This window comes from Brachypodium distachyon, chromosome 3, assembly GCF_000005505.3.
Source record: "Brachypodium distachyon strain Bd21 chromosome 3, Brachypodium_distachyon_v3.0, whole genome shotgun sequence".
Taxonomy (NCBI): Eukaryota; Viridiplantae; Streptophyta; class Magnoliopsida; order Poales; family Poaceae; genus Brachypodium; species Brachypodium distachyon.
This window is the reverse complement of record NC_016133.3, coordinates 5108737-5135023: the sequence shown is the minus strand read 5'-3', so window position 1 is coordinate 5135023 and position 26287 is coordinate 5108737. Positions and strand designations below refer to the sequence as shown.

The 26287-nt window shown below is 46.2% G+C and overlaps 4 protein-coding genes across 5 annotated transcripts; all 4 read left to right on the top strand.

Moving 5' to 3' along the window:
* Nucleotides 1–102: 102 nt before the first annotated feature.
* On the top strand, nt 103–7022 carry LOC100821411 (citrate synthase 4, mitochondrial). The gene is made up of 20 exons (XM_003571152.4): nt 103–243; nt 606–680; nt 773–835; nt 1003–1044; nt 1383–1448; nt 1541–1606; nt 2059–2172; nt 2373–2436; nt 3080–3162; nt 3369–3418; nt 3500–3577; nt 3736–3864; nt 3954–3996; nt 5183–5269; nt 5514–5615; nt 5851–5958; nt 6039–6089; nt 6186–6259; nt 6383–6434; nt 6518–7022. The coding sequence occupies exons 2-20, from the start codon at nt 630–632 to the stop codon at nt 6611–6613; spliced, it is 1419 nt and encodes a 472-aa protein (XP_003571200.1). The 5' UTR covers nt 103–243; nt 606–629; the 3' UTR covers nt 6614–7022.
* A 2916-nt stretch (nt 7023–9938) lies between these two features.
* LOC100822864 (F-box/LRR-repeat protein At4g14103) lies at nt 9939–12995 on the top strand. 2 transcript variants are annotated; one of them, XM_010235665.3, is made up of 4 exons: nt 9939–10267; nt 11256–12250; nt 12369–12512; nt 12613–12995. In XM_010235665.3, the coding sequence occupies exons 2-4, from the start codon at nt 11348–11350 to the stop codon at nt 12826–12828; spliced, it is 1263 nt and encodes a 420-aa protein (XP_010233967.1). In that variant the 5' UTR covers nt 9939–10267; nt 11256–11347; the 3' UTR covers nt 12829–12995. The 2 variants fall into 2 exon arrangements, with proteins under 2 accessions (XP_010233967.1, XP_003571065.1); XM_003571017.4 differs by having other exon boundaries at nt 9941–10267; nt 12357–12512.
* A 3306-nt stretch (nt 12996–16301) lies between these two features.
* Nucleotides 16302–18222, top strand: LOC104583964 (F-box/LRR-repeat protein At4g14103). Its single transcript, XM_010238011.3, has 4 exons — nt 16302–16445; nt 16547–17500; nt 17598–17753; nt 17847–18222. The coding sequence occupies exons 2-4, from the start codon at nt 16595–16597 to the stop codon at nt 18054–18056; spliced, it is 1272 nt and encodes a 423-aa protein (XP_010236313.2). The 5' UTR covers nt 16302–16445; nt 16547–16594; the 3' UTR covers nt 18057–18222.
* A 4852-nt stretch (nt 18223–23074) lies between these two features.
* Nucleotides 23075–24526, top strand: LOC112271518 (F-box/LRR-repeat protein At4g14103-like). Its single transcript, XM_024460753.1, has 3 exons — nt 23075–23917; nt 24012–24167; nt 24265–24526. Exons 1-3 carry the CDS (start codon nt 23075–23077, stop codon nt 24475–24477), a joined length of 1212 nt encoding a protein of 403 aa, XP_024316521.1. The 3' UTR covers nt 24478–24526.
* The last annotated feature ends 1761 nt before the right edge of the window (nt 24527–26287 follow it).

Sequence of the window (26287 nt, the reverse complement as noted above, 5' to 3'; positions counted from 1 at the left end):
TCGCCAACTGGCAGGAGAAATACTTTCTGCATAAGCGTGGACGGGTTAAAATTAGACATTTCGTGGGGGGTTGGAATGAAAGAACAGGAAAAAGAGCTGAGCGATTTATTAGGGGGAAGGCAAACTCCAAATTGCTGGCTCCCGTCGTCCTCCACCCTCCCTCCGCTTCCGGAGACTCTCTCTTCCCGCAGTCGCCACCTCCCTCCCTTTCGATCCGCCCGACCACCTGCCCCCTTCCCACGCGTAAGCCATCCTCCACTCCAATTTCTTCCTGTCGGTTCGCTTTGTCCGTGTAGGTTTGATCTATCCATTGCTTCTGATCCATTCGCCGCGCTGCGACAACTTGTAATTGCTGCGGGGTTTTTTTTTTCGAATTCTGTAGCCCTTTTAGAAATTCCGAGAGGTGTTCCGTGTTTTTGTTTGGGTTTTTTCTGATGGATTTTTGGATCCGTTTTCGCTGTTATTTTCCTGAGGAATTTAGGAACCGATGCTCCGATGTGTTTGCTGTGCATACTAGTCTCTGTTCTAATTTTACTTTGCTGTATTTTGGTGGATTTGTCGGTGCCCCATGGTCTGACGAATTTTTTTCCTTGTGTTTCGTTCAGCTACGGTAGCCGCGCGTTCAGGCCATGGCGTTCTTCCGGGGCCTCGCCGCGGTCTCGAGGCTGCGATCCCGTATGGTCAGTGAATCCACGGGACCCCGTGTCGCATTGGGTTGGCGCGTCCATATGCTCTTGCTGATGCTGAGATTTTTTGTTGCTTGTGTTGCCAGGGGCAGGATGCCACCACGCTTGGTGGTGTGAGATGGCTGCAGATGCAGAGTGCTTCCGATCTCGTAAGATGATTCCGTTCCTGCTCTCTTAAATCGTGTTAGAGTTTGCATAGAATCGTGTGAGGTTGGAAACTGCTAGTACCTTTTCACTCGTGGCTAGATTGTCTCGATGGGAATTTAGTTAGATATGCGCTGCTCATGATGCTGATTTTCTTCTTCTGAAAATGCAGGATCTTAGGTCCCAGCTGCAGGAAATGATTCCCGAACAACAGGTTTGTATCACATCCGTCTTGTAAAGTTATAAAGTATTCATGGTATCTGATTCCTTATTTTTTCTTTTCATTCACCCAGTAGTCTCAACCTGAAATATATTATGTCTTGAGTTGCAGTAGATTGTGTTATGTAGGTAAAATAAAGTAGATGAATAGCATAGTACATTGTTAGTATTATTGTTTTTTCACAAATTTTAGTGTTACACTTGCCTTATCCAAAATATATGTTGATGAAGTGCCTATTTGGAAGCTGGCTCATTGCTCTAACCATTTATCGTTATGAAAGAATATTCAGTCATATGTATAAGTTACTTCATCTTAATTGCATTTTGTTACAGGATCGCTTAAAGAAACTAAAGTCAGAGCATGGAAAGGTCCAGCTTGGAAACATAACTGTGGACATGGTATGCATTTGTTAACAATTATTGGAAGACTATACTTTTTCTGCATCGTTTTTTGAGTAACTGTACCCAAATTGAGAACAATGTTTCTTCAGGTTCTTGGTGGGATGAGAGGGATGACTGGAATGCTCTGGGAAACATCTTTACTTGACCCGGAGGAGGTGTTCTTTATTTTCCACCTTTGTAGTCTTATATTACTGTAATAAGACTAAATTGCATATTTGGAACATGTATATATTGAACTGTTCGGTATACTACAAAATGGATTTGTATTATCATGAAATTTCCAGTTAAGATTCTATACCAGTAGTGGACTAGTGGAGCATTATCTGTCCCTGTGCAGTAATAACTGGTCTGTTAATTGTTCATTTTATGTCAAAATATGAATCATCTCCAGAGTTCACTAACATTTAAAAGAGATGTGTACCCACTGCATTTGCGTAATTAATTATACAGAAACTTGCCTGACTAATGAGCAGAATGCTTTTAGGATTTGATATTAGCATGGGTGCCTCATTGCAGAGTATCGATATAACTGTAACAAAACTTGACTTGCCATATTTAAACATGATCTTTGTGTTGGCTGTAATCTATCTATTTTTGTTTTATTCAGGGTATTCGTTTTAGAGGTCTCTCTATTCCAGAGTGCCAGAAAGTACTGCCGGCAGCAGTTAAAGATGGAGAACCTTTACCTGAGGGTCTCCTTTGGCTTCTATTGACTGGAAAGGTTTGCCTTCTCAGGGAACACTTACCCGACTATAGTTTAGTGGTGTACGAAAAAGTTCCTTCCGAAAGTTGGAAGTATAATTTGTTTGTTGATGCAGTAGGGGACACATGTTTCTTGTTGACTTTTCTGTTGTTCCTCTCCCCCTATTTTGTCAACTTCAAGTCTTTAACAATTTAGTGTGGGCTGATCGTTTTTTTTAGGTGCCAACCAAGGAGCAAGTTGATGCTCTATCAAAGGAATTGCTTGCCCGCTCAAATGTTCCAGGTCCCTGACTACCCCTGCTCGCTATTTGCATTATTGTTTGCTCAGTTGATCACAACATATCAGTGTATAATTTCTTATCGTTTTAAGTTTAAGTGTAGTCATAGATGTAGAGATTTCGGAGGTCATATTGCTCTGAAGTATTAAAGTTCTATTCTGCAGGTACACATAAAAACATGAGTTTCTTGTATAACAATTTGAACAGGGGGAGGGGTTGGGGGGGGGGGGCCTTCAGGCCCTGTTTAGATTCAATGTTTAGTGGCATTTTACTTGGAAATAATCTTCCAAACAGGGCCTATGTTGTTTTGTGAATCTGATTAGGCTGTTGCTAACTGCTCTGACGTTAACCAAAGATATTTTTATTTCAAAGCAAATTTAAGTATAAGCTGCTGTTAACTTAACAGATGGTTAGTAGTTGAAAGTTAACCAAAGATATTTTTATTTCGAGATCCTTTGATATTCTCCACTGGTGAATTATGTCTTGCTTATGTCAAGTACACTGATTTTCCATCCGGCATTAAAAAATTAAAGTTATTTGGATCTTCGGCACTTGGCACGGACACTAGAGATTTGGATTTCTTCTAGCTATATGCTCCATTTCCCACATGTGCTTTCCTCTCAAGTATCTTATCCTATTTGAATGCAGATTACGTCTATAAGGCAATAGATGCTCTCCCTGTAACTGCTCATCCAATGACACAGTTTACCACCGGAGTGATGGCACTCCAAGTAAGCCCTTTTTATTGTATTTTTTAATATTTTGTATCATATCATCCTTCTGAAATGAAACACATTTCACTGGATGTATTGAGTTCGGCACTAATGATACTTGAAAGAAAAAGAAAAAGAAAAGTCAATTTCTTAGAGAGCATGTGAAATTGTTTTAGACCTCAAAGTGAATTAATTTAAAATTTTGTATTTCAACTCTATTTCAGGTTGACAGTGAATTTCAAAAGGCCTACGACAAAGGAATGCCAAAAACGAAGTATACTTGATCTTCATAATTCTCATTTTTTATTTGTTCACTGGTGATTTTGCATGGCATTTATGATTGTTGTTTGCATAGGTTCTGGGAGCCTACTTATGAAGATTGCTTAAATTTGATTGCTCGGCTTCCACAAGTTGCTTCATATGTTTACCGGAGGTAGTTTTTCTTTTATGACAAGCAACATCTTGTACTACACTAACTGGAACATGCTATCCTTCAATGAAGATTTTTTTCTACTCCGTAATTAATACCCAGAAAATCTGTTGTTTCGTTTAGTGCAATAGAAATAATCCTATTTCTCTGGTTCTCTGAAGGATTTTCAAGGATGGGAAAATTATATCAGCTGATAATACACTGGACTATGCAGCAAATTTTTCACACATGCTTGGTTTTGATGACCCCAAAATGTTGGAGTTGATGCGCCTATACATAACAATTCACACGTAATTTCATCAATCCTTGTATCTATTTCTTTATTTGTCAATGAAGGATGAAGGTTGATTTCCCCTCATATGCTACTTTGTTCTCGCAGTGATCATGAAGGTGGGAATGTCAGTGCTCATACTGGGCATCTGGTAATATTTGTGTCTTTTTGCATCAATTTATCTTGTTATTGTTGCCACCACTGTTCTGGACCTGCCAACGGATCACTGCTGGCTGCAGTTCGATACTTGATTTGTGGCATCCTTATGTTATGCATGATTTTCTACTTAGCTTATTTGTGGAATCCTTATGTTATGTATGCATGATTTTCTACATTACAGTTTGATGCTGCAGTCTTTTGTTTGCCGCAATGTGGTAAACCAAACTAGTAATCAGGTTTCCTAAAAAAAGCGCTCGTGATCAGGGACTATTGTACTAGGAACTAGCAACAGAACTAGGAGCACTTGTTTTGATGGAGTTCTTTATTGGTTAAACTGTGGTCTCGAAGGATCTGCTGATGCGGTCCTTGCTCCTTCAAAACACATAGTGATAGTGAGAAAGTGATGGGTCGTTCTAATAGTAGAGTGATCCTGTTAAGATTATCCGTTTATTTATTTCTACCGGATGAGCATGAGCTATTGTACATCTTGAAAAAATTCATTTATATTGTTGTCCTTGGTGAAGCACTGACAAACGCAATATATTCCCTTATTGTTAGTTGTAAGGAGATCTTCTAAAGAGGAGAATTGAATTGAATCCCCTTAGCAATGCTCCAAAAAGCTAGAAAGGTTAGAGCAAGTGCTTAAGAATTGTGCTCTGGAAGTTGTGGATGACCCTCAACCAGCTCTGAATGTGCCTCCTTCAGCTGAAGATCCTCAAGATTTTGTGCTTGTGGGAGTCGAATAGCTAGATAGATAGTTCTTCTTTTGCTCTTTTTATGGAAATAAGCAGTGTCTCTGTAGCAGCCACTCTACTGTTCACCTCCTCTTTTCTGCTAATATAACTCTTCCATCTCACAACATTAAGATCAAACCAAAGGAACATTTCTGCTTGGAGTATAGTTGGTTGTAATGGCTAATAGTGTAAGGTGGCCTCCTAATTTGTAGGGGCACAGTTTAATGGGCAGCTAGCTTGGAGCGGAGCAACTTTGTGATCTGTTAATTTACAGAGAATATTTTTTGCTCTGTACCGGCCCTTTCATGTCCTTGTGTTGCTGCTTAGAATCCTACTGAGTATTAGCTATCGTGCTTTGGTTGTGACTTGTTTCCTATTTATGTCCTCTATGGGCAGTGTGGGCACTGACTCTCTTTATCTGCACTGCTTTTTATTGAATCACAGGTTGGAAGTGCTCTGTCAGATCCTTACCTTTCTTTTGCAGCGGCACTCAACGGTTTAGCTGGGCCACTGCACGGCCTTGCTAATCAGGTATGCTCGGTTTAATTCAGTGGGTGTTCTCTGCCACATCCTGCTTTGCCTGTGCTTGCCAAATGAATCTCCTGGGAAAAATTGTTCCTGATCAATTGCAAATACTTACTGTATCTGTATTGTTGACTATATCACTTACTTCTGCAAATGCTTGTAAAAAGAAGAAACCACGTGTTCCGTGTTTTTTTAATTGTTACACTTAGATTTGATGTGTATGAGCTGACCAGAGTCACGTATGCTACAGGAGGTGTTGCTATGGATCAAAACTGTCATGGAAGAGACCGGGAGTAACATTACAACTGATCAACTCAAAGAGTATGTATGGAAGACACTGAAGAGCGGAAAGGTAGCTTATCTCCAGAGTTATATCTATTCACTGTTTATGAGCATGTGTTTATGGGACGTTTGGGCCACTAAACTGTTCTAAAAGTTAATGCCGCCCAGTTGATGGATGCCTTCTATTGAATCCATTCTCCTGGGTTGGTTATCCAAATGCTTTTTCTCTGATGATCTGCGCCTACTGTATAAACTTCTCTGATGCCTACTAAAACTCAAGTTATGATGGCTGGTCGCATTCATAGGTTGTTCCTGGATATGGTCATGGAGTTCTACGTAATACAGATCCACGATACTCATGCCAAAGGGAGTTTGCCTTGAAGTATTTGCCCGAGGACCCACTTTTCCAACTGGTTAGTTTAAAATCTTTGTCTAATTGCATGGTTTGACATCGGTTCGACAGTCTTAATGGGATATCATTATTCCCTTTCAGGTATCCAAGTTGTATGAAGTTGTACCCCCAATCCTCACTGAGTTAGGCAAGGTAACATGCTATAAGATTGATCGTAATTTCCTCTCCAACTTCAGCTTTCTGGTTAGGTGCTTATGGACATCATCCTTCGTTTATGCATTTTTTCAGGTAAAAAACCCATGGCCTAATGTTGATGCTCACAGTGGAGTCTTGCTCAACCACTTCGGATTATCTGAAGCACGGTAACTAATGCCTTGCTTAAATTATCTAGCTACTACGGAGTTCAGTTTTGATCTTTAACTCACACGATACAATAGTAAACCTAGTTCGGGGCGATTAACAGTGATGCCTTGTTTAATGTGTAGGTACTACACTGTCTTGTTCGGTGTCTCAAGGAGCATAGGAATTGGATCTCAGGTCTGCCTTCACCCTTCCACTTCCAGATGCTTCATGTTTTGTATCTTCCATCTGCTAATCTTGATCTATTATTTTTGACACAGCTTATCTGGGACCGTGCCCTTGGCCTGCCTCTTGAAAGGCCGAAGAGTGTCACCATGGAGTGGCTGGAGAACTACTGCAAAAAGGCCGCGGCTTGAAGCTACAACAATGCTTCGTTTTACAAATTGGATCGTCTTTGATGTTAATAATAACTGAACATAAATTAGGCACGTTAGCCTCTTTTTGCCATCCTTTTCCCTGCCAATAACTGGAGCAAGAGGCTCTCAGACGGTAGAATTTTGAAGCTTAAGCTTTATGCGTTGCTTTGTCAAGTTTAATGACTTTGAGTTGCTGAGTTAATTATAACAGCTAGGCGTCATGGCAGAGTAACCTGACGTTTCTATCGAGGGGAGCTAGTTATGTCAGTTGTGATGGTGTTCAGTGTTGCTGACCTCAATACTTGTCGATCCTTTAATCCTCCTTTTACCGGCGTAATTTCTGTACTCCTATAACAGATTAGTGGCGTCTGTCCATCAAAATTGATTCAAAGGAGAACAATTATTTTTACATGATGTGTGATGGTTTGGAATTGCAATCATGTGAAATAGACAAACGACGGTGAAAATTCATACGTCTGAAATGTCCGTGCGTTGCAACGGAACAAAAAAATAAAATGATACATTCAAAAATATGCATTAAAATCTCTCTTTGCTCTTCTTTAACGATCACCAAATATCCATTTAAAAAAGTTTTCTTCCGAGATTGTGTCTCTATACTCTATTCTCTCAAAATAGAACAATACACTTTCTTTTGAAAATTATACTCCGGTCAAAGAAGTTTTGAGACGGAATCACTTAATTTTTTTAGTTCTCTCCACTATCTCACTTCACCCGTTAAAACAAAGAGTTAGAAGGGGCAACAAATTTATGTTTTGGCAGCTGGATGTTCTCTCTACTATGTCCTAGGCGCCGCCACCATTCTCTCTCGCAGTCTGTCTCATTAGCTTCTTCTAACAATTCGTCATCTCCTCGTGTAATTTAGCCCTAGAAGGAGACGACCATGGCTGGGAAACGAAAGACGGGACCAGCCGTGGCCGCACCTGGGAGACAGAGGGTACGGCTGTGGCTTCGGTTCCTTGCCCGATCGGGTCTCATTTTCCGACTCTTGTAGTGTTTCGGCGGAGCAATATTTTCTCGTCAGATTCGGAGTTTTTGCCCGACTCTCGTAACGATGGATTCCCTCGCGGAGTTCCAATCCAATTCGGTGCAGGGGCCAGCCGGCTTAGTAGTTCCAGTCCAATTTGGTGCAGGTAACGGGCCAACCGGCTTAGTAGGCCTAATATACATGCAATCTTGGGGGCCCCACAATTTTTTTGGGAAGTTTGACAGACGACGGTGAATGGAACGGTCCGTATTTTTTAGATAGGTATAGATAATGTAGAAGTATGTGAGTACAGAGGTTTCCAGCAAGTGTGAAAACCGAAGGGTAATATAGTCAATTTGTTATAAAAAGCCCCTTAGCTCAGGAGCTGCTTGGTAGCCGAATGTTTTTGACAGACATATTGGAGGGGCAGCGGCGCGACTCTGAGATGGGAGGAGGCGGGGCGGCCTGTTCCGGTGGATATGGGGAAGACCGCCGGGCTTGGGGAGGAGGCAGGGCGGCCGAAGGTGGAGAAGAGGTGGGGCGGGGGAGCAGGGAGACGAGCCCGCGATATTGTTTCTGCTCGCTCGGGGGTCGCTTGGGTCCGGGGAAAACGGTTCGCGTTCTGGAACTTGGCGGTGACATTTTGGTCGTAAAAACGGTTCGCCGTGAGGGCAAGTCCGAAAATGTTGTGAGGAGAAGCCTGAAAAATTAGTCCAGACCAGTTTCTCCTAGAAGCTCTTTTTACACATGATTTGGGTTGGGCTTCTCCTGGCAGCTGGTGGGAAATTTTTCCTTCTGTGAGGCTTCAGCTGTCTGGAACTTAGAAACTGGCTTGGAAGCCAAAAAAAAAAGGGGCCTGAGATTCTCAGGAGAGTGACTCCTCCGAGGATCCGGAGCAGGGAGCTGCAAAATAGGGATCTCGAGTTCTACCGAACAGGCACTTAGTGCATGGTATAGAGTAGATGCTAACTGATCATCTCCCCACTGCATTAGAGTTTTCTAATGTTGTATTTAAAGTATTATCGATAATTTTTTTTATAGAACTTTAATGTCTTTGCGTCGGTTTGTCTAAAAAACATTAGATAACAACGGTATTCTCATGAACTATGTGCCGCATCAAACAAAATATTGACGTGGATGTCTATGAGACGGCACCATGTAACAGCACTCGAGGAGGCCGAGGTTCCAATGTGTCAATGGTCAAATGTTTTAGCAATTTCCTCACGTCGGATCAGGCAACAATTTTAAACCAAACCTGAAGAAAAGAAGGATTCTCTAGACACACCAAAGGAGGAGAAAACCTAACTAACTGAGCTAACTCAAGAAGTTTGATCGGCGGTTACCGAGAAAGATGGAGATTTTGACACGGTCGCTGGCTAGATAGAAAGAATAAAAAAGAATGCAACACCAAGGCCTGTTGATCTTCCTCCTTGGTTCATTTTTTTTTCAAAAAGTAGGACATGGCGTGGACTTTGCATAGATTGATGCACACAACCATCAATTATTAAAAATGTTCAATGTAAATGTCTCAAAGTTATAATTGATAATATAAAAAGGATGAAAAGAAAGCATCAATATCCTTCCCGTCTAAGACCGGCGCGCCATCCAAATCGGCTGAATAACTTTCGTGCTACCGTCTTCAAATGGTTGCACCCAAATTTCATAAATCCATGTGCCATTGTCCGAAGCAGTAGGGACCACCTCCTCCTTGGTTCATAACATAAATAATTTCGTGCTACCAGAATTCACTAGGAAAGTCCGGATTTTTTACTTGTGCATATAAAACACCGAAAGACGATTGCAACCTAATAGCCATAGCTTCAACTACGGGAACACTTGGGATTGGTTGCTGCCACAAATTCCATCTTTTGGTTCCCGAGAACAGTCCCGCGGCTCCCGCTGCATCAACATTAGATGACTAACAAGCTTGAGGGAGAAGATGAGCTCACTTGGAATTGACCGCTGCCACAAATTCCACCTTTTGGTTCCGGAGAACATCCCTGCGGCTACCGTTGCATCAACATTAGATGACTAACAACTTCTTGAGCTTGAGGAAGAAGATGAGCTTTGTCTTGCTCTAGCCTAATAAACGGAAAGAGACTTACGCTCTCTTCTTTTGGGCTTCTAGGCCAGCCTAGGCAACTGAAGCCCAAAAGAAGGGGAAACTCCTCCTCGGCTCTTCCTGGCAGCCCCTCCAAATCGTAGTGCAAAGTGAGCTAGGGAGAAATTGGTCTGGGCCAGTTCCCCGGCTTCTCTGGTCACGCAAATCCAACATACCCCCACGGCGAACCGTTATTACGCTGGAAATGCCACTGCCAAGAACCAGACCACCTACCCCCTAGTGCTCGTCCTCCTCATCGCCACTCCTGCTAGGGTTGGGCTCTTCTCCCCTGCAATCGCCGCCACTCCCCCACCCCACCTCCTCCATCTGTACCACCGACCGCCACCCTCATCCTCTCCCCCTACCGACTTTACCATCTCCACGCCACCCTTCGCCGCCTACCCCATCGCGCACCGCCACCGACTTCCCCATCTCACCCGCAACCGCCGCCCCTCTCCACCCCCCCCCCCCCCCCCCATGCTGGATCTCGTCGCCCTTGACGGTTCTGGGAGTTCGTCGCCGGCCACTACTACCTCACAGGACCTGACCTCGTCGACCCGCAAGAAAGGTGAGCAAATCAAGCTCCATTTGATGGATTTGCATGGTGTGAATGGTGGATGTATGGATAAAATTGATGGATTTGGTATGAATAATTTGTGGGTAAATAGCCATTGCTTGTGTATAGTTTTGCAGTAGAAAGAGATTTTGGCTACTGTTGTTGGTCATTTTGCTTGCTCTGCAAATTATAAGAGTAGATTTTGTTGTGGGTATATTAGGCAGCAAGAAATTACCCACTGTTGATGTTAATGTCATATGAATATCATAGATGGAAAATGGAAAAAAATGGCAAAACTACATGGGATGTTGTAGCTGAAAGAGTTTTCCTTGACGTGTGCATCGAAGAAATGGAAGCTAATAACCGTCCAATGTTTCAATGCCGTTGGGTATGCCAATTTGATATCCAAGTCGAACGAGCGTACCAATAAAAACTATGACCACAAACAAATGAAAAATATGTGGGAGACACTAAAAAAGGACTGCAATACATGAAAAACATCAACCGAACATGTAGTTTCTCCAAAAGTTAAGCTCCGAAGAACTGCAACCGAAAAGAAGAAGCCCTAATTAATGTAGGAATATGTACTAGCATCTCATCAAAAAAAATTTAATACTCCCGCCGTCCAACAAAGGATGTCTTAACTTTAACTAAATTTGAATGCATTTATGCACTAAGTCATGTTGATACATCCAAATTTTGATAACGTTGAGACAACTTTTGTTGGGCAGAACGAGTATTTCAAACGTCCGCTTATTTATAACGAACGAACTGATACGACCGCGTGAGTCTTTTTTTTTTTGCAGCAACAAATTTTCGTGAGTCGTTAGGATCATAAATCCAACAAAAATATTACGAGTAATCTTTTCTGTTACGGAGGAAACCGTAACCGGGGCATATCCGCTCTATGTTCCCTTTTAGCCGCCGGCTGCGGTGTGCGCGCGATTTGCTTTCTGGCTTCTTGCGATGTTTCCATTGACTCAGCATTGCCAATCTGCAGGTAGAGCAACTCTATCAATCTGCAGGTAGAGCAACTCTATCCAGGTTCCAGATGATCTAACTCGCCGAGACGCCCACGATCTGCTCGACGCAATGCCTCCGGTGTTCCGCGGCGGGGTCGGGCCGAGGCGCTGCTTCGCGCGAGACCCAGCGAAGAGGACGGCCATGCCAGCAGAGGCCCCAGGGCGCGACAGGCTAAGCGCGCTCCCCGACGACCTGCTGCAGCACGTCCTGGGCTTCCTGGACACGCGGCTGGCCGTGGGTCCCTTAAGCCTCCTGTCGCGCCGGTGGCGGCACCTCTGGGCGTCCATGCCCCGCCTCAACCTGGACGCATCCGTCCCCGAGAGGTTCGGGTCTGTGCTGTTCCTCCTGCGCGACGACGCCAAGCTGCACACGTTCACCCTTCGCTGCTCCAGAACGAACAACCAGGCGTTCGTGTACCAGCACTGGTGGCTGCGCCATGCCGTGAGCAAGGGCATCCGCGTGCTCCACATCGCCGCCGACGGCGCCTACCGTTTCGATCTGCCTGACTGCGTCTTCAACTGCGCGACACTCGAGGAGATCGTCCTGTCTCTGACGATCCCGGAGGAAATCGCGCCCAAGTCTGTCTGCCTGCCACGACTGAAGAAACTCCGGCTTGTCAACGTGCGTCTGCCCGATTCATCTGTGGTGGAGAGTCTCAAATCCGGGCTTGAAGAACTGGATTTGCACCGGTGCTCGCTGTATCAATTCAGGATATCTTCTCACACTGTGAAGACATTGTCCGTGACCGCCTGCGCTTACGAGGAGATACATGTTTCTGCCCCTAATGTAGCTTCCCTGAGGTTAACTGTTGCAGGAAGAGTTAAGCTGGATGGCATGCCTTCTCTGCTGACGGCTTGGGTGAATATTTCTGGTCATGGAGCAAATCACCTTGCTCCGAATGAACATGATTTTCTTGGTGCTCTTTGCAGTACACAGCATCTTGAGCTATTTAACTTTGATTCTCTTCTCCAGGTAATTAAAATGCTCTTACCGATGTTTTTACAATGTTATACTCTGAAACAAAAGTTATTTGCATAATTCTAATTTCACATCTTTTGGTTCTTATTACGTGTACAAGGATATGATGCAGAATCCAGCTACTGAAGATCCAAAATTTGGCAAATTGAAGAGCTTGTATCTTGGAGAATTGGTGGTCGCTGATTTCTACCGTCCATTTGCTTATTTTCTTAACCACGCTCCTAATTTGGCCTCTCTTACTTTGGATACATCGAAGGTAAGCCCCGACATATATAAACATCTGCTGATTTTTTTTGTACAATTATGATGCATATCGCCATTGCCAAAGAGCCCACGGAATATCTCTCCTTCCATAGGTGTTTGAAGAAAATGTTTGGAACCGGAAGGTATCTTGTCAAGTGTCCACGCTGAAGGAACCTTATGACAAAATGAACCTGGCACCTGAATCCACAGGCCTTGAGATGCTCCGCCTCAGAATCTCGAAAGGTCGCGACGCTGCAGAATACAGCAAAATGCGAAAGTTGTTGAAGGAGAAGACAAAGCCTAAAGAGATGGAGGTCATATGGTTTTAGTCTGGTCATTTCTTCTGGAGTATGATGATGGCATTTTTAGTTTTTCGTATCAGAGACTATATATGTTCTACGATTCGTACATTCCTACACCATGCTACTAGCATGGCGATTGTTGAACCTTTGATATATTGTTACGACTGGTAAGGATGGGGATGTAGACGTGGAAATGCTTGTCGAGGCCGCAGAACATCTGCAAGACGAGTTGGCGATCAGTGTGGGGTCACCAGATCACGCAGTTGATCGGCATATTCTTTCAGCTTGCCGAAGTAGGCGTGGACAGGCGTGTTCCCCTGCACCAAGTGCGGGTCCGTTGTAGATTGCCCGTATCTCCATGTTGTCCAGGAATAGGCTGCGCATGAGGCCGCCTAGATGGTTGACACCATAGATGTTGTCGTGATGACGAGGCTGAGGATCTCCAGCGACATGTGGGAGTAGATCCACGAGATGAGTGCACGTCGTCTTGGAGCCATGCCAGGTCGTCGAGGCGAGTCTCGTCGGCGAGGTGCTCAGTGAGGCCGCATTACAAGAGGAGAAACTCAAACATGGCGCGCCAAGTGTTGCAGTTCGGCGGCCGGAGCTAGAGGACGAGGGAGACATGGTCACCAATTACGACCCCCTTAAGCGGTGAGGAAGCAAGGCGGGCGGGGCTGCTTCAGCCGCGGCGATCACCATGTCGGCGCGCACCAAGGTGGAGAGGAGGCTGGCCGTAGAGACGAGGTCACCGTGTCGAAGCGGCAGCGAGCCTGCGGCCACGCCCGATGATGAGGTTGGGAGGCTGCGACATGGCAAGAGTGGGCAGGAGGTGGGAGTGGATGGTTTCAGAACCCAACGTCTGATACATGAAGGGGTAGAAGAATTGATGGAATGCACCGTGGGTGCTCATCTCGTGTTGACTCATACAAATAGTGCAAGTACAGCCAAGGACTATTTTTATAGGAATGAAATGGAATGATTGTAGTTTGTTGTTTGGTTCAGAAGATGGAGCGGTTATGTATTTTGTTTGGTCGATGGAATAGAGTGAAATGGAATCGATTCATTATGTGTTTGGTTGGAGAGATAGAATGAGATGCCAATGATATATTCATGTGAGAATTCCATACTTGCCTCTCAAATATTGTCCATATACTCAAATGTCATTCAGATTTTCCTTGTTCAAATTTGCCACTGAAATTTTGCATTGGGTACAAATATGTCACTACCGTTAGTTGAACGCTAGTTGACCGTAAGTAAGAGATGAAAAGACAAGTACTATGGTGATTTCCTTTACAACAAAGTACTCAATTTAAAAACTTATATTTCTAGACTTTTAAGATCTCAGTAACACAAGTATTTCAGAGTAAGTTTTAGCAAAAAAATTGAAATGAGTAATAATATGATTTTTTCATGAAAAATTGAAATACTACATAGGGGCAAAATCTAGAAATATAAGTTTTCTTAAATCAACATACTACATCGGGACAAAATGGTCTTTTCATCTCTTACTTAACGGTCAACTAGCGGTCAACTAACGGTAGTGTTATATTTTTACCCCATGCAAAATTTCAGTGACAAATTTGAAACAAGAAAATTTTAGGTGGCATGTGGCAACAATATGGGAAAAATTTGAGTGACAAATATGGAATTCGCTCTATATTCATCTGCCGGTGAGATTACTTCTAAAATTAGTGAGTAGGGCAAGCAGGCAACATGATTTGTGACATTAGGGAAAAATTCGATGGCATTTTGTTTGTATGTTTCTGCTTGAGTAATATATTCATGCATAAATCAAACATAACACACCATTTGTAATCAGGTCATGCTAACATAAGGAAGAAAATAAATCTTGTACGCAAATTTGGAAAGTAAATACGTTTTCCATCACATCACATCAATGCCAATTAACTCGTGGACCATTTCCGTGACCTCTCCAGCCAAGAACCTCTCGTTAACCCCCAAGCAAAGAATCAGGAAAGCACACTCTCGATCGCATGCGTAATCCTTACCCATCCCGTCGCCAGTCTCCTCTTCAAGTCACTATCGCCGGCCTCCTCTGCCTATCCCCGCCGCCGTCCTCCTCTCCTGCCTCGGCCTCTTCTGCATGTCCGCCTACCCACGCTGCCGGCCTCCTCTCACTGCCGGCGCCCTACTTCATCCATCACTGACCGTGGTCTAGTCGAGATAGCCGAGATGAACGAATCGATACCTTGTTTTTCGAAGAACCGAATATTCCTCCTGGTGAAATCACTTCGTTTCATTACCTTATCAGTATAGGGCCAGTTCGTTTCAACTTCTAAACCAGATTCTAGGTCCACAGCAGTTCAAGCCGAAAATAACTCGATTTGAAGCCGTTTCTAGGAGCAGCCCAACACCCCAAATTCTTCATATGAGAAAAGACCCAACACTCCATGGTAGCTTCCCGAGTTTATGAAAAATCCCACCTTTTTTGCCCCAAAAGCGCACTCTATTTACAGCCAAAATGCCACCGCGAGCTACGTATCGGTTCAGCCTTCCTTTTTTTCTCCTGCATCCCTTCGCGAGCCATTCTCCTGTCTCCTCTCCTCCTCTCAGTTAGGGTTCCTCCCCCAGCCGTTGCCGCCCAACACAAAGCCCTTGTTGCGTCATCGCTTGCCGAAAGTCATGACACCAGTAGCCTCTCCGGGATAACTGCCGCCGCCGAACTGCTGTTCTGCGGCGCCCCAGCCGCGGATTTGTCCTCCAACCACCGCCTAGCCGAATTCAACCCCAGCCGCCGCCGCCCTAAGCTCCCGCCGTCGCACCCCACCGTCGCACCCCACGAAGCCCCCGTCCGTGCTGCTGGTTCGAGCCCTCCCCTACTCCCTTCGTCTCTCGTATGTGTATGCACTGCAGATTTTACTCCATCCCCTATTGCATCCTCTAAGGCAGTTTTTTCTTTAGCAAATGTGTGTTTTTACAGTGGCATCCCACTTGCCAAAATTATATTGTCGAATGCACAATTTACAAGTTTATGAACTACATTGTTTTCACCTACCAAGTTTATGAATCTCTGGTGCAATGTCCTCTTATTTTAGCTATAGGTTGTTCAAGTTAAACAATCTTTTATTTTTCTTATTTGGAGGGAAAACTGCTCAAGTGAAACTATATTAGGAAATTCAATGTGTCAATCGTGAAATGTCTAGAGCTCGTGAGCTTAGTTTACCATGAATGAAAGAAGTCGTAGTACCCCATCCTTTCCGTAATACTTATACAAGACTCACTTTCCAATGCACAACCTTAACTATTATTTCAAGTTACATATATTTCTGAAATTAGTAAGACAATAATATTACAATGATATTATTCTTACCGATCGTGCACTCTCGCATATAATGTCGGTGAAAGTAATTAGTATTGACACGCGCATATTTACTCTCATCTTTTTTCAATATTTGTATTGGTTATTTATAGGTAACAAACTGAACACGATTGCGTCAGTTGTTAGAGTAAAAAATGCAAATAAAATAAAATAAAATATCAAGTCCCGTTACAGTTTCTGTTACGCAGGAAATCGTGGCAGCGAGATTACCGGGCATCCGCTCTGGGCTTCCGCCGGCTTCAGGTTTTCCTCAAACCAAGCAGCGAGGCGACGAGACTCAGCACGGAGGCGATCGAGTATTACGGTGCGTGTGCGATTGCTTTCTGGTTTCTTGCGAGTTTTTTTTCTTCTTGATTCGATTGCTGCTTTGCGCACTAATCTGCAAAAACAACCCTATACATACAGGTTCCGGATGATCTCGTTCGCTTAGACGCCCACCATCTGCTCGACGCAATGCCTCCGGTGTTCCGCGGCGGGGTCGGGCCGAGGCGCTGCTTCGCGCGAGACCCCGCGAAGAGGACGGCCATGCCAGCAGAGGCCTCAGAGCTCGACAGGTTAAGCGCGCTCCCCGACGACCTGCTGCAGCACGTCCTGGGCTTCCTGGACACACGGCAGGCCGTGGGCCAATTAAGCCTCCTGTCTCGCCGGTGGCGGCACTTGTGGGCGTCCATGCCCCGCGTCATCCTTGACGGCTCCGTCTCCGAGAGGTTCGGGAGCGCGCTGCTCCTCCTGCGCGAGTACGCCAAGCTGCACGCCTTCAGCCTTGGCAGCTCCTTAGCGAGCCAATTCGCGTACCAGCGCTGTTGGCTGCGCCATGCCGTGAGCAAGGGCATCCGCGTGCTCCACATCACCCTCGGCAGCGCCTGCTGTTTCCATCTGCCCGACTGCGTGTTCAACTGCGCGACACTCGAGGAGATGGTCCTGTCGTCGATGGTTCCGGAGGACATCGCGCCCAGGTCTGTCTGCCTCCCACGCCTCAAGAAACTGCGCCTTGACAACGCGCGTCTGCTCGATTCGTCTGTGGTCTGGAGTCTCAACTCCGGGTGCCCAGCAATTGAAGAACTGGATTTGGACCGGTGCTCGCTCCATCGATTCTGGATATCTTCTGACACTGTCAAGACATTGTCCGTGACCGCCTGCATTTACAAGGAGATACATGTTTCTGCCCCTAATGTAGTTTCCCTGAGGTTAACTGTTGCAGGAAGAGTTCAGCTGGATGCCATGCCTTCCCTGTCGAGGGCTTGGGTGAATATTTCTGGTGATCGAGCAAATCACCTTGCTCCGGATGAACATGGTTTTCTTGGTGCTCTTTCTAGTGCGCAGCATCTTGAGCTATTTAGATTTGATTCGCTTCTCCAGGTAAATTTAATGCTCTCACAAATGTTACAATGTTACTCCCAAACAAAAGTTATTTGCATGATTCCAATTTCACATGTTTTTGTTGTTGCGTGTAAAGGACATGATGGAGAATCCAGCTACTGAAGGTCCAAATTTTGGCAAACTGAAGAGCTTGTATCTTGGAGAATGGTTGGTCGCTGATTTCTACCAGCCATTTGCTTCTTTTCTTAACCATGCTCCTTATTTGGCCTCTCTTACTTTGGATACATGGAAGGTAAGCCTTGACACATATAACATCTTCTGATTTTTTTTTTGTATAATTTGTCGCCATTGCTAAAGAGCCCACGGAATATCTCTCCTTCCACAGGTGTGTGAAGAAATTGCTGGGAAGGTACCTCGTCTAGTGGCCATGCCGAAGGAACGGAATGACAAATTGAGACTGGCATCTGCATCCACAGGCCTTGAGATGCTCCGCCTCAGAATCTCGAAAGGTCGCGACGCTGCAGAGTTCAGCAAAATGCGAAGGCTGTTGAAGGAGAAGACAAAGCCTAAAGAGATGGAGGTCATATGGTTTTAGCCTGCTCGTTTCTTCTGGACTCTGGAGTATGATGATGGCATTTTTAGTTTTTCGTATCAGAGACTATATATGTTCTACCATTCGTACACTCCTACACCATGCTACTAGCATGGTGATTATTGAACCTTTGATATATTATTACGACCGGTGAGGATGGGGATGTAGACGTCACGCTCACGCAGTTGATCGGCGTACTCCAGCTCGTGGACCGGTGTGTTCCCCTGCACCAGCGTGTGGGGTGCGGTCCTGTTGTAGATGGTCCGCATCTCCATGTTGTCCAGGAATAGGCCGCCCACCACCACCTAGATGGATGATACTGTAGGTGTCATCGTGATGACGAGGCCGAGGATCTCCGGTGACACGCGAGAGTAGATCCACGAGATGAGTGCGCATCGTCTTGGAACCGTGCCAAGTCGTCAAGGTGAGTCTAGCCAACGAGGTGCTAGGTGAGGCCGCACTACTGGAGGAGAAGCTCAAACATGGCGCTCCCAAGTGTTCTAGTTCGACGGCTGGAGCTAGAGGGGCAGAGGGCGAGGGAGACATGGTGACCAAGTATGAACCTGTTAAGGCGGTGAGGAAGAAAGGCGGGCGGGGCCGCTTCAGCCGCGGCGATCACCGTGTTGGCGCGCGCCAAGGTGGAGAGGAAGATGGCCGCAGAGACGGGGTCACCATGTCGAAGCGGTGGTGAGCCCGCGGCCACGACCGACGGTGAGGTTAAGAGTCTGTGACATGGCAAGAGTGGCAGGAGGTGGGAACGTGGACGGTTTTCAGAACCCAACGTCTCATACCATGAAGAGGGAGAAGGATATCGATGCAATGCACCGTGGGTGCTCATCTCGTATTGACTCATTCAGATAGTACAATTATAGCCGAGGGTTCCAACAAAACCAGAGAATCGTGGGAGAGGGAGCTGACTGCTACAAAGACTATTTTTATGGGAATGAAATAGAATGATTCTAGTTTGTTGTTTAGTTGAGAAGATGGAATGGTTATTTATTTTATTTGGTTGATGGAATAGAGTGTAATGAAATCGTTCCATTATGTGTTTGGTAGAGAGATAGAATGATATGCCAATGATATAGTCATCTGCCGGTGAGATTAATTCTAGAATTAGTGAGCACGAGCAACAGGATTTGTGACGTTAGGAAAAAATTTGACGGCATTTTTTTTTATTTTTCTGCTCGAATAATATATTCATGCACAAATCAAACATAACACACCATTTGTAATCCGATCATGCTGACATGAGGAAGAAAATCAATCTTCTACGCAAATTTGGGAAGTAAATACGTTTCGCAGCACATCGCATCAATGCCAATTAACTAGGGCACCATTTCTGTGTCCTTTCCAGCCAATAATCTCTCGCTAATCCCCGAGCGAAGAATCAGGAAAGCACACTCCCGATCGCATGCGCACATCCTCAATCCTTAGCCATCCCGTACGTCGCCGGTGTCCTCTTCAAGTCATTGTCACCATCCTCCTTTGCCTATCCCTGCCGCCATCCTCCTCTCCCTACCTTGGCCTCTTTGGCATGTCCGCCAACCCACGCCGCCGGCCTCCTCTCATTGCCACCGCCCTACTTCATCCGTCACCGGCCGGGATGAACGAATTGATACCTTGTTTTTCGAAGAACAAATATTCCTCTTGATGAAATCATTTCGTTTCATTACCTTCTCGGTGTAAGGGCCAGTTCTTTTCAGCTTCTAAACCAGATTCTCCGTCCACAACAACTCAAGCCGAAAACGGAATTCAGGCCTAAATGTGAGGCTCGGCTTGGGCCTTGATGAAGCTCGGGCAGCAGGTCACTGCCATGTGGGCCAAGCAGGCGGTGACGGCAGATCGAAGCAGCAAACGGGGAGAAAGAGAGAAAGAGAGCGTTGGCACACGACACCAAGAAGCAAACGGGGATCGTCGCCGTCGGCCTCGCAACCGTGCCGCCCTGACTCCGCTCGACGTCATCTTCGTCTTCCCCATCGGTGGCTTCGCATCCTTCTCACGAATCACAGAGACAGGGATCGAGAGGCGGATGCGAGTGCAGGGCTTGGCAGCGGCGCGGGCGCGAGGATGGGCGGCAGCGGCGGGGCGGGCACGGGGCTGGGTGGCCGCGCCGCATCTACCAAAAAGGCAGGAAGGGAAAACCTAATTTTAGGAGTGAGAAGGGAGGTAAACGTACTAGGTCTCGTCGGGGAAGAAGCCAGGTAATCACAAGACATCGATGACCAGACTGGGCTGGATAGTGACGAGAGATTTTGATGGGCTGCGCTGAAATTGATGGGCTGGGCTGAAATTTCGAGCTTTGCGAGCAGCCCGAGCCGAGCTGGGCTCGGCCCGATAATAAATCGAGCCCGTTTTACAGGCTTGGCTCGGGCCTTTGCAATTTCCAGTCTGAGACCGGGCGAGCCAAGCCCGAGCCCAGAAGCTCGGCCCGGGCGTCCAGGCCGAGCAGCCCAACACCCACAAAGCCTTCATGGCTTTCTGAAAATTACCACCTTTCTTTGCCCAAAATGCCACCGCAGGTGCCAGTTCGGCCTTCTTTTTTTTCTCCCGCATCTTTTCGCGAGCCATTCTCCTGTCTCCTCTCCTCCTCTCGGCTAGGGTTCCTCCCCCAGCCGCCTCCTCCGCCGCCGCCCACAAAGCCCCTGCTGCGTTGTCGCCTGCCGGAAGCCATGGCACCAGTAGCCTCTCCAGGATAACGGCCGCCACCGAACTGCTCTTTCGTGGCGCCCCTGCCGCGGATTCATCCTCCAACCACCGCCTCACCGGATTCGACCCCAGCCGCCACCGCCCCAAGCCCCCGCCGCTACCCCACGAAGCCCCCGTCTGTGCTGCTGGTTCGAGTCCTCCCCTACTCCCCCGTCTCCCGTATGTGCTAGTTTCTCCTCCGACAGCCATTGAACCAAGGTATGCACTGAAGATTTACGGGGTTTTTTTTTTCTGAAAATGTGTGTTTTTACTATGGCATCCCCTATGGAAAATGTGTGCAATGTTACGAATTGATGAAGAGAAAAAACGGAAAGAAAACGTGATTTAGGAAAGTTGGGGCGAGTCTGGTGTGCCTCTTGGGCCTGGGATTGCGGCGCGCGGTCCCTGCGTGGGACGCTCGGGACGGGGACTGGATTGATCGTTGCAGTCGCCCTCGTGCCGTCCACCCTATCTCGTCTCTCCCTCTTCTTGACTGCCTCTTTGATTCGTGGAATGGTGGTTTGGTTTGTTTATGTTCTGTTCTTCTGACTTGGGCGATGGACATAAGGAATGGGAAGGAAAATAGACAAATAGGAATTGTAAGATACTATAAGCTGTTTCTAGATTTTTGCATTTGGGTAAAATAGTTGCATCTACATCGAACGAGGGATATTCACAAGTCTAAATTTTGGTAAAATTTAAAAAGATTTTCAAACGGATGGTAGAATTTTGTAGTTTTGTTATCGATATGTTTTTTAGTTTCTACTTCCTATTTAAATATGTCACCTCTATTGTACCAAGTGATTATGTTTAGAATTATGTGTACGGACTACTTTTTTTTTTACATTTTTCAATGATTTAAACCGACTACCTCAAAATTATTCCGTCCTCCGCCCATGGCTGAGATCAGGGCGGAGCCAAAACATTACCCACTGCGCAAAAAAGCTGTCAAAAAAGTCCCAGTACCCTGGTCCGGCCCACCTGTCAGGCGGCGTCCGGAAGCGTCTCCCTGCTGCGCCGGAACGAAGCACCGCTTCCCCCTCCTCCCTCTCTCCTCTGCGCCGTACTGGCCACTGCCGGCTACAGCGCCATTATTCCTTCTTTGCGTCGCCTCCAAGCCGAGGCTCCCCCTCCTGTAGCAACTCGTGTCTCCGCCGCTGTGCACTCGAAAGCGCGTCCCTCGTCGCCTATAAATTAGCGCCTCGGTCCCTATCCATTCCCCTCACTTCGCTCTCGCCGGGAAATCCCGCCTCCGACAAGCTCCTTCCCGCTGTCCGTGGCGCTGCCGCCGAACCACTCTGCCAAAACCTCCGCCACCGACCGATCAGACATCCCCATGAACACGCACACCTAAGGGACACTCCCGCGCGACGCCATCACCCACCGGATCGACCGTTGCCTTCCTCGGCTTCGCGCGGTGAACTTCGCCGCCGCCGCTGTTCCGCGTCGACACCGCCGTTCTTCGACGCCTCTTATTCTCCTTCATCGACTGCCGCCTCCACAGGAGCATCTCGGTGAGCCGCAGTTTTCTCCTCCGCCCACTCTGCTCCCCGTGCGCCGTCGCGCAGACGCCGTCCCCGGCGAGCACAGAGGCAGCGCCGCCTCCCCTTTTTATTCCCGTACCGATTTGGTCGCAATGGTGGGCTTTTCCCATCGCTTAGGCCCGCATCTGTTTTTGCCCTCAGCCCAAACCAACCTGGGCCGAACAATTTCAGCCTAAGCCACGGTAGCGTTTTCTTTTTTTGTTAATCTCCGAATCCCGTGCTTTGGGCACTACGTGTCAGTTTTTAAATAAGCACAGAAAATCATACTCTGTACCCTAACTTGTAAAACTGTAGACAAATCCTAAAAATGTGAAACCAGTGTACATAGCTTCATAATTTCATCTCGTAGTTTATTTGTAATTTTCGTACATGCTGAAACAGTAGGCATTTCGAGCCATATGATTTAAACATGAACTAAAAGTATACTAAACTTGGTGATGCTTGTCAAATTCACATAATATTATACTCCCCGATTCTAAATTGTTGTCGAAATATTACATGTTTCTAGACGTCTTTTGAGAATAAAAACATCCATATTTGAGTAAATTTGAGTCAAGAATTTAGGATCAGAAAAATACTATACATGTGCTATTGCTTGCTAGTTTTTTTTTCTTGATTCGGTTGCTGCATTGCGCGCTAATCTGCAAGAACAACCCTATGCAGGTACCGGTTGATCTCCTTCGCTTGACGCCCACCATCTGCTCGACGTAATACCCACTGTGTTGTGTTCCGCGGGAACGGGCCGATCGATCGAGGCGCTGCTTCGCGCGAGACCCAGCGAAGAGGACGGCCATGGCAGAGGCCCCAGGGCGCGACAGGCTAAGCGCGCTCCCCGACGACCTGCTGCATCACGTCATGGGCTTCCTGGACACGCGGATGGCCGTGGGCCACTTAAGCCTCCTGTCTCGCCGGTGGCGGTACCTGTGGGCGTCCATGCCCCGCGTCGACCTGGACGATCGGTCCGTCTCCGAGAGGTGGGGCAGCACGCTCCTCCTCCTGCGCGACAGCTACGACGCCCAGCTGCACACCTTCAGCCTTCGCAGCTCCAGAGCGAGCCAATTCCCGTACCAGTGCTGGTGGCTGCGCCATGTCGTGGTGGGTAACGGCATCCGCGTGCTCCACATCACCCTCAGCGGCGCCTCCCCTTTCGATCTGCCTGACTGCGTGTTCAACAGCTTGACACTCGAGGAGATCGTCCTGTCGTTGAGGATTCAGGAGCAAATCGTGCCTGAGTCTGTCTGCCTGCCACGGCTGAAGAAACTGCGGCTTGTCAACGTGCGCCTGCTCCTTTCATCTGTGGCGGAGAGTCTCAACTCCGGGCTCCCAGAACTTGAAGAACTGGATCTGGACCGGTGCTGCCTCCATCGCTTCAGGATATCTTCTCAGACTGTCAAGACATTGTCCGTGACGGCCTGCACTTACGTGGAGATGCATGTTTCTGCCCCTAATGTAGTTTCCCTGAGGTTAACTGTTGCAGGAAGAGTTAAGCTGGATGCCATGCCTTTCCTGTCGAGGGCTTGGGTGAATATTTCTGGTGATGGAGTAAATCGCCTTGCTCCGGATGAACATGGTTTTCTTGGTGCTCTTTCTAGTGCGCAGCATCTTGAGCTATTTAGATTTGATTCGCTTCTCCAGGTAAATATGCTCTCACAAATGTTACAATGCTACTCCCAAACAAAAGTTATTTGCATGATTCGAATTTCACATGTTTTTGTTGTGGCACGTAAAGGTTATGAAGCAGAATCCTGCTACTGAAGGTCCAATATTTGGCAAATTGAAGAGCTTGTATCTTGGAGAATGGCTGGTCGCTGATTTCTACCAGCCAGTTGCTTATTTTCTTAACCAAGCTCCTAATTTGGCCTCTCTGATTTTAGATACATTGAAGGTAAGCCCTGACATATATAACACCTGCTGATTTATAGTTGTGATGCATATCGCCGTTGCTAAAGTGACCACTGCACGGAACATCTCTCCTTCGACAGGCGTGTGAAGAAAATGCTGGTTTGCTGGTACCTCGTCAAGCGTCCTTGCGGAAGGAACCTAATTACAAACTGAAACTGGCATCTGCATCCACAGGCCTTGAGATGCTCCGCCTCAGAATCTCGAAAGGCCACGACGCTGCAGAATTCAGCAAAATGCGTGGGTTGTTGAAGGAGAAAACAAAGCCTAAAGAGATGGAGGTCATATGGTTTTAGTCTACTCATTTCTTCTGGAGTATGATGATGGCATTTTTAGTTTTTCCTATCAGACTATATATGTTCTGTGCTTCGTACACTCCTACGCCATGCTAGCATGGTGACTGTTGAACCTTTGTTGAATTATCGATGTGATCAAACATTGCACTATTTTATTTAGGCATGGTCATGTGTTATGTTCCTGTATTAGAGTATTGTCGAGTCAATCACGACGGTTCCAAGGTTACATGGTTTATAGGCCTGCAGTATGCATGGGTCTTGTGCCACCTTCCAGTGATTAAGCACCATTTGCACGCAAAAAATGCAGTTGCCACACGAATGGATTACAGGAAGTATGAAACCTGCAAGTAAAATGGGTGCTTGCATCTTTCGTATATGCCGTTGTACTACCATCTGTTGATGCCTTTGCACATGCAGGATCAGCCTGATGCAGCTGAGCACCAAGAGCAGTTCACACGAGCGCCGGCCCATGCCGCTTTGGGTGAAGAGGCAGTCATTGCAGACGTGTTATTCTACTTGCATTTTTCTTAATTACAAATTCAATGGGTGTCATCATATATTTTATCAAATTTTTGTCTCACATTGCACTATTTTAATGTCCTCTGACCCTTTTTTTCTGCTCTAGATATGATTATTTTGCTTCGGTCTTTTTTTTTTGTTTTCTAAGTTACATGGGTGTCATGACATACATTTTATCAGTTAATTTTGGGGCTATTGGGTGCGCCGTGTGGTTCTCAAGTTACAGAAGCTAACTACACGCATGCTTTCTCCGAAATCGATGTTTGGGCGGTTATCAGAGGAAATCAGGACCGTCCAATACAAAACTATCCCTTCAGCTTGCAGCGCATCCAAGGCATGAGTTGTTTTGCCAGCTCCAGAGACGACTGCATCTCTCGATTTGATCTCGGCAATGAAGCCCCAGCCACACCCGTACAAGTCCTCGCAACAAAGCTGCCAGTGCCATCAATATTAATCTTTACAGGTATTTTCGTAAGGTGGCGACCAGAAGTTGGGCTCCCCGGCCTATGCATGGTGATGCACGCAACCAATTTATTGCAAAATTAAAATATTTCCGTACAAAATTCACGAATCACATAAAGTGAAGATAAAAATAAGCCAAATAAAACAAAGATCTTGAAGATAATTCTTATGCATCTTGCAATCTAGCAACAGGCCGTCAGCCAGCCAGGTTGGAGATATCCCGAGCGACCGTCTCTAACCGAGTGCACCCAGAAGCCGAAAGTTCCCGCTTGTCCACAGGGAGGAGGAGGGACCAAAGGCGGATTAGAGCGGTAGCCCTAAAAATAACCTGCAAAAAGTGAACAACTGTTAAAAATAATATCATTTCGACAATTCGAAATAGCCCAACAGACAGCAGACACTCCCACCCGAATGTGAGCCTTAGTCTTTTTGTCGATCCCATTTAACCAATTTCCAAACAAATTAGAAATATTGGTAGGAGGAGGCAAATTAAAGGCAAAGTAAATAATTCGTCACACGAGTTGGACATAGGGACAAGTGATGAATAAATGATGAATGGACTCCCCGACGTTGCAAAAACAACATTTCATGCATCCTGTCCAGTTCCTTTGGCTAGATTATCCTTCGTAAGCAGCACTTTTTGGTCAAGAAACCACATAAAAATCTTAACTTTTAGGAGAATTTTTAATTTCCAAAGATAATACCGCGAGAAACCCATAAGGCTATCCGTTAAATCTTTGTACATAGATTTAACCGAGAAAACCCTAGAGGGAGTTAACTTCCACCAAAATCTGTCTGGCGTGGTGGAAGTATTAACCATCATTAATCG

What these genes read in the sequence shown, in the direction of transcription:
- LOC100821411 (XM_003571152.4), top strand. Translation starts at nt 630, where the DNA reads ATGGCGTTCTTCCGGGGCCTCGCCGCGGTCTCGAGGCTGCGATCCCGT. An exon ending in CCGGAGTGATGGCACTCCAA is followed by an intron (nt 3,163 to 3,368) that starts GTAAGCCCTTTT and finishes ACTCTATTTCAG; the next exon opens with GTTGACAGTGAATTTCAAAA. An exon ending in AGACACTGAAGAGCGGAAAG is followed by an intron (nt 5,616 to 5,850) that starts GTAGCTTATCTC and finishes TCGCATTCATAG; the next exon opens with GTTGTTCCTGGATATGGTCA.
- LOC100822864 (XM_003571017.4), top strand. Translation starts at nt 11,348, where the DNA reads ATGCCTCCGGTGTTCCGCGGCGGGGTCGGGCCGAGGCGCTGCTTCGCG. An exon ending in ACTTTGATTCTCTTCTCCAG is followed by an intron (nt 12,251 to 12,356) that starts GTAATTAAAATG and finishes TACGTGTACAAG; the next exon opens with GATATGATGCAGAATCCAGC. An exon ending in TTACTTTGGATACATCGAAG is followed by an intron (nt 12,513 to 12,612) that starts GTAAGCCCCGAC and finishes CTCCTTCCATAG; the next exon opens with GTGTTTGAAGAAAATGTTTG.
- LOC104583964 (XM_010238011.3), top strand. Translation starts at nt 16,595, where the DNA reads ATGCCTCCGGTGTTCCGCGGCGGGGTCGGGCCGAGGCGCTGCTTCGCG. An exon ending in GATTTGATTCGCTTCTCCAG is followed by an intron (nt 17,501 to 17,597) that starts GTAAATTTAATG and finishes TTGCGTGTAAAG; the next exon opens with GACATGATGGAGAATCCAGC. An exon ending in TTACTTTGGATACATGGAAG is followed by an intron (nt 17,754 to 17,846) that starts GTAAGCCTTGAC and finishes CTCCTTCCACAG; the next exon opens with GTGTGTGAAGAAATTGCTGG.
- LOC112271518 (XM_024460753.1), top strand. Translation starts at nt 23,075, where the DNA reads ATGGCAGAGGCCCCAGGGCGCGACAGGCTAAGCGCGCTCCCCGACGAC. An exon ending in GATTTGATTCGCTTCTCCAG is followed by an intron (nt 23,918 to 24,011) that starts GTAAATATGCTC and finishes TGGCACGTAAAG; the next exon opens with GTTATGAAGCAGAATCCTGC. An exon ending in TGATTTTAGATACATTGAAG is followed by an intron (nt 24,168 to 24,264) that starts GTAAGCCCTGAC and finishes CTCCTTCGACAG; the next exon opens with GCGTGTGAAGAAAATGCTGG.